The sequence below is a fragment of the Passer domesticus genome, chromosome 6, assembly GCF_036417665.1.
Source record: "Passer domesticus isolate bPasDom1 chromosome 6, bPasDom1.hap1, whole genome shotgun sequence".
NCBI lineage: Eukaryota > Metazoa > Chordata > Aves > Passeriformes > Passeridae > Passer > Passer domesticus.
The window spans coordinates 37,570,431-37,581,469 of record NC_087479.1 but is presented as its reverse complement, the minus strand read 5'-3'; the positions used below and the strand labels follow the sequence as shown (position 1 = coordinate 37,581,469).

General features: G+C 43.0%; 1 protein-coding gene across 2 annotated transcripts in view; it reads left to right on the top strand.

Moving 5' to 3' along the window:
- Positions 1-11,039, top strand: part of ITPKA (inositol-trisphosphate 3-kinase A) — a 39,305-nt gene that overhangs the window by 23,538 nt on the left and 4,728 nt on the right. For both annotated transcript variants that reach the window (XM_064424662.1, XM_064424661.1), the window contains 5 exons: positions 313-409; positions 2,548-2,761; positions 4,338-4,542; positions 9,485-9,586; positions 10,655-10,726. In XM_064424662.1, coding sequence (XP_064280732.1) covers positions 313-409; positions 2,548-2,761; positions 4,338-4,542; positions 9,485-9,586; positions 10,655-10,726 — 690 coding nt within the window. The remainder of the gene's footprint in view (positions 1-312; positions 410-2,547; positions 2,762-4,337; positions 4,543-9,484; positions 9,587-10,654; positions 10,727-11,039) is intronic.

Genomic DNA, 11,039 nt, shown 5'->3' with positions numbered 1-11,039 from the left:
CACACACTGTGTGACTCACAGACGGAGGGCGAGGTGTGGCTAAGAACAGGCCTGTGACGTGCAGTATGACTTTTTTTCCCCCTCCTTATAGGCAGCTTTCTTGTGCATGGCAAGGCGTTATCTTTATTTGTCCATTCTTGGGTTTGTGTGCATATTTTTCCAACAATAGTGATAGTGTTTGTTTTGTGGTTCCACCTTGGAGCACTTACACATTAGTGAGGAGCAATTCAATGTGCATGAAGCTATGCAATAATTTTGTAGCGTGTCAGGATTTCAGCTTTTGCCCAACTTAAGATTTCTTTTCTTTTCCAGAAAAAGGCATGGCATACAATTAAAACCATGGTTAACTTACCAGTCATCAGCCCCTTCAAGAAACGCTACTCATGGGTGCAGCTGGCGGGGCATACAGGTGAGAGGGGTACTCAGTGTGTTTGTCTCTGGAGTGAGGATGACTGCAGCATGAGGAACAGTCTTTCTCTGTTTCCTTCCTTCCTTCAGGTAAAAAGGAAGCAGGCAATAGCACACAAATCTGTGACCTAAAACATATTTCAGTTGTGGTGTGGATAGGGAAGTGGGAGTGATACACCTGAGTAATGAGATCAGCAGGGAGGCAATGGTCAGACTCTGGAGAAGGGCCAGGCTTGTAAGGTGGTATGTGTAAAATACTTGTTAGAGGGAAGCAAGAGGTTGGAGAGCTAAAGCCCTAATCTGTCTGTTGCCATTGGTTGTGGTATGGGATAATTTTTCCTGACTGAGTAGCCAGTAGTTAGTTCTCTAGGGGGAAGGATTACTGTCCATGCCTGTTGTGCTTCAGCCCTGGAAAGGACAGTGTTTCTAATACCACTCCAAACCCCTCATCTGAATGTAGGTCCTTGGGTGGGAAACAAATGGGAAAATTGCCTTGCTGACCACATGTTTGCATTGTGAGTCTGTCATTGTTCACTGTACGTGTGCAAGGAGCAGCTCAGTTGGTTGATTCTAGTCTTGTGTCTGTAAAAATTGGTAGGTGCTCCTGATGGAGGCTTAGTTTCATTTGTAAGGCAAAAAAACAACAAAGAGAAGTCATTTGGTTTGTGTCTCTCGTGCTTCATATAATTCCTGTGCAGTGCTGGTGGGGGTTTATTAGTACACATGTGGGCAGGCACCCACGCTGCATCGTGCTGTAATGCAGTATGTGAACCACCTCTGTGTATGCTGATGCCCTAATATGGTGCACTTCAAAGCTGTGCTGAGAAATTTACTGAGCCCTAGAAAGTGAGTAGCTGCATTTTGCACAGTGTTGTTGTTGGGTCTGATTTGTATCACACAAAGTACCAAGATGACCCAGTCTTAATGCAGTTTTTGTCACAGAAGTGTGGAGTTGGTTTCATCTGTGTGGAGTGATGCACTGGTCATGTAATCATAACCCTTCTGGAGACTCGTATAGTGGAAGAGGAGAGTTAAGAGTTTAATAGAAGCTGATTAGGAGAGATACTGTTCCAGTTTCCTTTTAGCAGTGTTCTGTGGTTGGGTTTACTCCATCCTTTCTGCAGCTGTTCTTCTCTGATATGACAGTTTGTTTCTGAACTAGGACCTGGGCTGTTACCAGCCTTGCCCTTTTGCCCAGGCAGTGCCTGTTCTAGGATTTGTCAGAGAAGAACCAGTTTGCAATGGCTGAAGGATCCCGCTGTGGTAAAGGTTGAGTGTTATCCCCAGGGTTAATGAGGCTCCTACTTTGGTGCCCAATTTATTTTGTCTAAATTAAAGGGTGCCTCTGAATGAAACATGCACTTTCCTCAGATGCTGTTGGCTGGTTGCAAGGACAGGAGAGCCTTTGGAATCTCTGGACAGGTGGAGGCTGATTACTGCTAACTGTGGCCTCTGCAGATGTCATTTGTCCTGGGTACCATTCAGACACAGGGCTGTAAACAGCACCGTTGCCCTCCAGGCTGTACCTGCAGGGCATTAGCAGATAAGCAGGTTTCCAGAGGAGGGGCAATACCTGCAGGCAGACGCAGGCGCAGTCACAATGTGGGTGTGGGTGTGGAAGGGGCAGTGCTTGGCTTCTGGCTGGATCTGGCTGTTTAAGCATCACTGACTGACTGTGCTGCCTCTGTCTGGACACGCTCAGCAGGTGTGTATATACCCTGTGTGAGGATTAAGGACAAAGCCAGTGCTGGCAGTGTTAGGCAGCTTTAAAATAGCCTGTCAGAGGATTAATGAATTCTGGCTCGTGGCTTCTTCCTGTGCATTTTAGTAAGTATAGTACTGCTTAATAACCTAGCAAAGACTAGCATGGAAAAAAATCCATACAGCCCGAAGACCTGAAGCAACTGCACTCCTTAAAGTGATAGATTCTGACATGGGAATGTATCCAAATGGACTTTCACTGCTAACAAGTGTTTGTCCTGTGTGTTTTATTTTTTATGGAAAGCATCTTTTCTCTTCAGAGGAAATCTTTAACTGCTGCTATGAGACTGAGATAGAAGAAACTGGAATGGTGGGGGAAGAGGTTTTTCTTTTTTGCTTGTCAATCTTGTCAGCAAGTGTTTGATTTTCTTTTTGTAGGGAATTTCAAGGCAGCTGATAGTGGGAAGATTCTCAAACGCTTCTCAGAGAATGAAAAGGAGTGTTTTGAGCGATTGATGAAAGATCCACTACGCTCCTGCGTCCCTTGCTTCCATGGCGTGGTGGAGAGAGATGGCGAGAGCTACATCCAGCTGGATGACTTGCTCACTGATTTTGAAGGGCCAAGTGTGATGGACTGCAAGATGGGGATCAGGTGGGGTGAATGAAAGAGAATGTGCTTTCTCTGCATTTGAAGGAAGGGTCATGCTCGCAGTCACCTTGGACAACCTGAGGACAATATGTCCCACTACTGCCAGTTTGTACATGGATTCTGGAAACTAACTGATATATCCTCAAAAACTATCCACATCAAGAAATGTTCAGGGGCGATTTAAGACAAAGTTTCTCTGCAGTGGCCTGATAATACATGGGAGAAAATGACATGATTTATTCACTGCCAGTTCATTGAATCTTTGTGTATGCAGTGATTCAGAAAGCCTCACAAAGTAAAATTTCCATCTCCCAATGCAAATGACTGCATAGCAGTATGAAAACCCATTTCCAATGCTTGAATGAGTCTTTGCTGGTATTGATATTTTCTTTAAAGAGTCAACCATTTGCTCAGGACAGACCTGTGGTTTTCCCTGCTCTGACATCTTGAGGTGTTGCCATCTCTTTGTTCTCCAGGTTCTCACTTTCTTTTCCATTCATTGTCTGTGATTAAGATGAAAACATCGAAAATGATAAGCATAACAAAGAGATAGAGATTTGTTGAGATCCTGGAGTAAGGTAATAGTACAGAGAAGTATGAGCTGTCATAGTAATCTTTCAGCTGGGATGTCAGCTCAGATGCTCAAGAGTTATTGTCATAAATTAGTTACTCTACTTACAGGAGTGCAGATATGCCTTTTCAAATAGATGCCAAATTTTAAATGAATTAGGAAGATGTTGCACTGGTATGTTCAGGAGTAATAGGAGAAGAATTTGCAACAATACACATTTTGTTGAAAATAGGTGACATTCTGGCAGTGAGTGACATAATCTCCTAAATGCCATCCTGGTTTGTTAAACTGTGATGAAGAAAGTAAACTTCAGGCACTTGACAAAGTGCAAGGTCTGGGAATCCAGTGGGATGTGGAAAACATGGGTAGTGCCTTTCTAATGGCTACCGGATTAACAGATTGAGTGATAAGAGCAAAATGTGGAAGTTTTGTGTCCCTTCACCTTCCTGTTCTTAGTTACCTCTTCTGGTTTGGAACTACTCTGATAATCTGCTTTACTCTAGTTTTTTCTATATGAACAGTGATTCTCTCTTTCACTGAGATGCATGAAATAAAACTTAAACTCTCTGAGGCCTAAAAAAATTAGCCATGGCTGTTTTAAAGTTTTTTGAGGAGAGAGAATGCAGTAAGTCTTCAATAGCCCTATTTGGTTTTTTTATTTCATTATGAGTGATCTCTCCTACCTGTCCTCTGGAAATGCAGTTCTGTTTTATGGCACAGTGGGAATTCAGCTTCCTCCTATTCTGTAACCAGGAAATAATCATAATTTGTAACAGTAAGTAAAGGTATAGTTAGAACAAGAAGTGAATTAGAATTCCTGACTCCTGGGGCTGTTTTCACTAAATATGCCTGCACAGTCTTTGCTCTGTGTACTTTGGTTTCCCCATATGCAAAACTGGGGCAATGATAAGGCTTATTTTCCTGGTTGTTTCTTGAGGCCAGTTTGTCAACTGTAAAAAGAAATGTTGAGGAAGTCCTTAAGGATGTGTTGGGATATGATGTTTGCAGGACATACCTGGAGGAAGAGTTGACTAAGGCACGAGAGAAACCAAAGCTGCGTAAGGACATGTACAAGAAAATGATTGAAGTGGATCCTCTTGCTCCCACGGCTGAGGAGAACGCCCAGCACGCTGTCACCAAACCCCGGTACATGCAGTGGAGAGAAACCATCAGCTCTAGTGCCAACCTCGGCTTCAGGATTGAAGGAATTAAGGTAATTGTTTCACCTCTGCCTGTTCCTGGAGACTGAACTTTTTTGATTAATCAAACAAGCTTGTGCACATCAGTAGCCAGTTCTTCCAAAGGATCGTGTGAAAACACACTAACTGGAACCACAGAGTTCACTCTATTGCAGTTCTAAAGCATTCATTCTAATTGTAACAGAGAGTGTCAATGAATCTAAGCTTCAGATACACGTCAGCCATATTTGAATCAGCTACAGAGATCTTATGGAAGGACTCAAGGAGGTACGCAGTGCAGATAGAATGAAAATTAGACTGTTGTAAGGAGGAATTCAGAACAGAAGTATTAACTCCCTCTCTGCATGCAATTACTTTTTTTATCCAGGAACTATACATATTTATTCCAAGTGAATCACAGTAAACTGGTTTTGTTGCAGTTAGGTTTATTGGCAAGGCATGTTAAAAGCATTTGCTTAGATACTCTTGGGATCAAGGAAACCACTTTTCCTTTTAAAACATTATGAGATCCAGTATAGATGGAGCTGGAATAAAACCAGAACAATCCAGAATTAAATTTCTCCATCAGCCAAGTCCATCTGCTGTTCTTGATGGATAAGTTTGTGTCCCTGTACTATTCCTAGCATACTGCCTTAGAGCCGCAGTAGAACCTTGGCAATTTTCTTTCCTACCCCTTACTTACTTATCTTTTATAGACTCATAGAATGGACTGGGTTGGAATGGACCTTAAAGGTCATGCAGTTCCAACCCCCATGCTGTAGGTAGGGACACCTTCCACTAGACCAGGTTGCTCAGAGCTCCATCCAGCCGGGTCTTGAAAAATTCCAGGGACGGAGCACCTACAACTTCTCTGGACAACCTGTTCCAGTGCCTCACCCCACTTGCAGTGAAGAATCTTTTTCTAATACCTTTCTAAACCTACTCCCACTTTTGAAGAATCTCTTGTCCTGTTACTGCCTGCTCTTGTAAAAAACTTAAAAAACTTCTCTCCATTTTTCTTGTAGGCTCCCTTCAGGTACAGGAAAACCACAGTTAGGCCACCCCAAAGCCTTTTCTTTTCCAGGCTGAAAAAACCCAGTTTGCTCAGTCTTTCCTCATAGGAGAGGTTTTCCATCCCTCTAATCAATTTGGTGGCCCCCACCTGGCACACTCCAACAGGTCCATGTCTGTCCTGAGCTAGGGACCCCAGAGCTGAATGCAGCACTGCTGATGGGGTCCCACAAGAGAGGAAGAGAGGGGTAGAATCTCCTCCCTTGCCCTGCTGGCCATGCTGCTTTGGATACAGCCCAGGACACAGCTGGCTTTCTGGGCTGTGAGCACACATTGCTGGGTCATGTCCAGCCTCCTATTCACCAGCACTCCCAGGTCCATCTCAGCAGGGCTGCTCTTGATCTGTTCATCCTCCAGCTTGGATAGATACTGGGGGCTGCCCTGACCCATGTGCAGCACCTTGCACTTGAACTGCGTGGGGTTCCGCCAGTTCCCACCTTCAAGCCTGCCTGTGTCCCTCTGGATGGCATCCCCATCCTTCAGGTGTGTCAACTGCACCACTCCAGAGCCTGGATTAGTTTTGTTTCCATTTCACAATTCAAGCACATAGAATTAAGGTATAAAAGAAGGTGATGCTGATGAACAGAGGCTCTTTCTTCTCTCCTTTGCTTTGTGTCTTCTCCCTTCTTATTCACAGATCCTCCTGCTGTGATACCAGAGCTGGGGCTCCAAGCTCATGCTGTGCTGGCCCCTTGTGTGCTGTGCCACCCACTCCTGGCTGTTGGACACAGGCATCCTCATGCAGGAGCTGTCTGGGTGGTAGCTGAGTAGATGATCTGGTTCCAGCCAAAGCACAGGATCCTGTCTTGCCCTTTAGCCAGCTAATGATATTATCAAGATACCTGTTTTATTCCTGTACAACTTATGTCTTTGTATGCTTCTCTGTGTAATGGAATCAGAAACCCAGATGATCTTGAGGCTTTTCATGTGCGTTCTTGGAAAGATAGTTGGTGAGTGAAGATGTACAGTCCCAGAGAGTGACTGAGGTAAAGGAGAACATGGAGGCTTCAGAAAAACCTCCTGGCTTGTTCTTTGTGGATTTGTTGGTTGTCAGAGGTAGGAGCAGTATGACACACAAACTGTGTAGTGTTTCTCTCTATGGAGACACTGCTGTAAATGTGCACAGAATGAATACTTAATCCTTGACTAAGTACAGGAAGTACTTTGGAGCACATTCCCTTAATCTCTCTGTGCTGTTATGAGGAATATAGATATAATTTTAATTTTTTTTTAGATGGAGAAAAGATGGCAGAAACTGAATTGTTCAGGCAATACAGGTAGTCAGTACTCCCTACACTGTTCCACTGAAGCTGAACTATACATCCAGTTCTGTATTTTGCAGAAAAGCAAAGCCATTCTGCAGGGATCCCCATTTTGGTAAGAAACCCATTAAAAGTCAGCTGTACATCAGCTAGTGGTTGATGGGAACAAGGGGATGTTCTCCCTGACTGGACTGATAGCTCATAGAGTTAGCTGATGAGTTATGTTGGGTTTGGTCATTCCTGCCCTGTGGCTGCTTGAATAAGAAGCAAAAGCAAAGAAAGTGAAATTGTAGGCCTTTCTGTGAACTGGCTGCTGGTAAATGAGATCTGATTCACCATATGCACTCCTGCAGTAAGGGGGTATCTTTTATCTTTGGGTTGATCCATTTCTTATCCTTGTCTCGCTTCTGGATCTCTGAAATCAAGTCAAGTTCATTTATGGGATTTGTCATTTTCCTCCTATTAAAAATGTTCTGAACCATTTTGTTTCCCTACAGTTGGAACCTGTTGCTCAGTATCTTGTGCCTGCCTGATTCCAGATCTGGCAGAGGCTGTCTGAAGGACAGGCATTGCAAACATTTTCTCTATAATACTAAGCTAATGCCTGGGGCTGAGAGTTGGAATTTCTGTCTTCCCATTCTGTCAGTGAATATCTGTGCAGTTTGAAAAGTTACTTCTTCCTTTGGTACCATTCCTTTAGCTGTACATCAGAGATAGCCATGTTCCCAGGAGGATATCAGATTTGATTCATAAATCTTTGTGAATCCATTAAGTTAATCCAGAGCCCTTTAAGGGAAGTCTGCAGAGAGCTCTGAGCAAGACCCCGTGATTTAAGATGGATAGCACTATTTTATGGAGCTGTGACACTTGCCCTCTGGTGAGCCATGTCACTGGCACACCTAATAAGAACTGGCCCACGGGCTGCACTGTGTGACAGTGGAGTGTATGTGGAATCCTGAGCAAAGGTGTGACTTCAAGGAGTGAGTCAGGCAAGTGCCTCCTGAGGACCAAGTACATGCAGAGTCCTGGTTTAGAATACTGGGGTGGTGCCATTCATGGATGTTGTTTACAGCAAGTAAAGACAGGCAGTAATTGTTTTCTGCCAACCACTGGAAAGGGGCAAAATCATAAGTGTTAAAAAGGGAAGCAAGCAACTAGTTTGTCCAGACGTGAAAGGTTAGAAAGGGAATAAACTCCAAGCAGCTATTCTAGACATTGCTCTACAATCTGCAGCATAGGGAGAAATTATTTTTAAAACAACCTTGCTCCAGTGAAGGGGTACGAGATGAAGTTTCAGATTTCTGTGTGCTGTTGAGTATTATCACACATCAGATCAGATGGCTTCTAACTTTCACTGCCTACCTGCTGAACTGCTCTGGCATAACTTGCACATCTCATCAGACTGACATGCGGCACTTGTATCTGTCCAACAGCCTTGGAATAAAATTCCCTTGCATGAGAGATCTGGAGTTTTAGCATTATTGAATTTTTTTCATGTATACGTTAGAAACGAAGTTCAGCTGTGGAATAAATAGTGTTTCACCTGCTGAGTGAATTAATCATTTTGGTGCTGTGACTTAACATGTAGGAGACAACATATTTTATTGACCTGCTGATTTACTCATAATGAAAATGAGTGATCAGACTTAAACAATGGAGAGGAAAACAGTTTGATAATCCTGCAGGCTTTTAGTGGATTTTTGTTAGCACTTGTAATAATTGCTGTGTTTTACACACATATCCTAAAATCTGTTTGTGTCTCTTGAAGCAACAGGGACGCTCTAGGAGACATGCATATTCATATATTCTGCTTACAAATACCTCCAATTCATGCACTGCTCTTATTTGCTTATAGCTCCAGAAGCACATAAAAATACTCATTTTTTTTCAGTGGCAGGATGCTTCTGTACTGAATCTTACTGCTTAAAATACTCTGAATTTCTCCAGGAGACACTTGGAACAAGCGTGCCTGCACTGTCCTCTGCCAAAATTCATTCACCTCCTTTGTCACTGCTGGCATTGCAAATCCCAGGTTGTTCCTGTCTGCAACAGATTTCTGTTTTGTGACTTCTGGGTCACATTATATGTTCAAAGGTATATTTGGAACGGAATCCTAACTGTGATTCTTTGATTTCCCATTGAAAAGCCGAAACAACCAAAACCACCACCACCACCAACAGAAAACCCAAATAACAACAAAAAAATCCACACCAAAACCCAAAAGAAACCCCCAAACTAAAAGGACTGGTAAAATTGGTTTTGGAATTGTTGCCTGACACCCTCAGCCAAGGTTTCACTAGCCAGACAAGAGTACAACCAAAGAGGTCTCTGTGGTTTGCCCCACTGAACTTTGCATTGCTAGCACTGATGTGAAAAAACCCTCTGCAAGCTGGTAATATAATTGTCTTTTTTTTTTTTCTTCACTTGTACTCAACAGGAAATGAACTGCCAGTGCCATTTAAAGCTATCCAATCAGCTTTTGTATCTCTTCTCTTCTTCTTGCTTGGTTTCTCTTCCTGTTCAGCTACTTACTTTCATCTGGTTAGCAAGGGCTGAGATGTTGCTGGTTCAAGAGGATTGAGTGATGAGGGGAATGATATGAGTGCAGTATAAATAATCTCTCTCTGTGTGCGGTTCTGTGCAGAAGGCGGATGGAACATGTAACACAAACTTCAAAACGACGAAGACACAGGAGCAAGTTCTACAGGTTTTTGCAGAATTCATTGAGGGCAACACAACTATTCTGGTGAGTCTGAGCTCTTCAGGTGGGCTGATCTTGGACCAATGCTCTTGCTTCAGAGCCATTTTTTGGTACAGGAAATAGGAATTAGAATACCAAGGGGGTAAGTGGTTTTGAGTTCCAGTTGCTCTCAGGAGATGGGGTGGACATGGGGACTTGGTGGGTTGTGAGAAGTTGACTGAGACCAGTTGTATTGGCTCTTGCCATGAGTTGACCCTAAATGCCTCATGCTATCAAAATGTCATTCAAACTAACTTATGGCTTGCCATCAGCTTCAATCATGGGTGTTAGATGCATTAGATGAGTGATATCTAAGCAAGGATTGTGTTGGCAGTAAAACTTGTGATTTGGGAATTCAGTCTGGAGAGGATAAAACCAGAGTGTGGAGGCAGGAAGTGTGATTGGTGACTAGCTGTGTTCCCATGTGTGAAACTCATCTCAAAGAGGAATTCCTGTGTGCTAACCCATGGGTAGCACAACAGGCATGTGGTAGATGGCATAACACATCTCTTGTCTTTGGAACTTCAAAGTATGCTGTAATGTTTTGCTGCAGTGAGGAAGCCATTATGAAGATGAGATTAGCCCTTCAGGAGGAGCGTGCTTGGTAGCTCAGGGCAGCCTTAAAAATCTGCACTGGAGCTTTGGACATTAGGCCTTGATTCTTTTTATCCCCTCTCTGCCTCCACCACGGTTGGAGCTCCTTGTTTCTCTAACACAATTTCTTTCTTTTCACTTTGGGGAACTGGAAGATTTATAATTCCATGAAAAATTTTTCTCTTTATTAAAAGAAACCAAAAAACAGTTGCAGAAAGCCTGATGACATCCAAATCAAGACAGATAAATATGCCTGGTGTAACACATGCAGCAGATGAACTCCAGTCTGTTAATTCACTATGAAAGCTTGAAATGTATTTTCAGATTGACTTTCAAATGATGAACCTGTTATTTTGAAGGTCCTCTAGCCTAAAATGAATATGATCTCTTAATTATATTGACTCTTGTAAACAGATTATCTTTATTCAGTTTTCAGTGAAGTGTTTATGGGTTGTTTTGAGTTTTTTTCTCTTCTTCCAGAAAAAATACCTCAAACGTCTGCAGGAAATTAATGTCATTCTGGAATCCTCAGACTTTTTCAAGCGACATGAGGTGAGCAGTGACTGTAAAGCTGTGGAGGTGCATTGCTTCTTCATTTGGTTGTCCAGGTGTACTTCAGAACAGCCTGCTGTATGAGTAGAAGGGGTTTTGTAGAAGAAAGCTAATACACGTTGGCAGCACAGATACCACAAAGCCTCCACTATGATGATACAGGAGATTAAACTAGTTGAGGAATAATAAATCCTCCTGTCTTTATGACATCCCAGAATTTATAGCTCTGGGCCACTGCTTGGCATAGTTTATTAGTACCAGTTTCATATGTTTTTTCTAACCTGGATTTGCTCCAGTGGGAATATTTACAGGG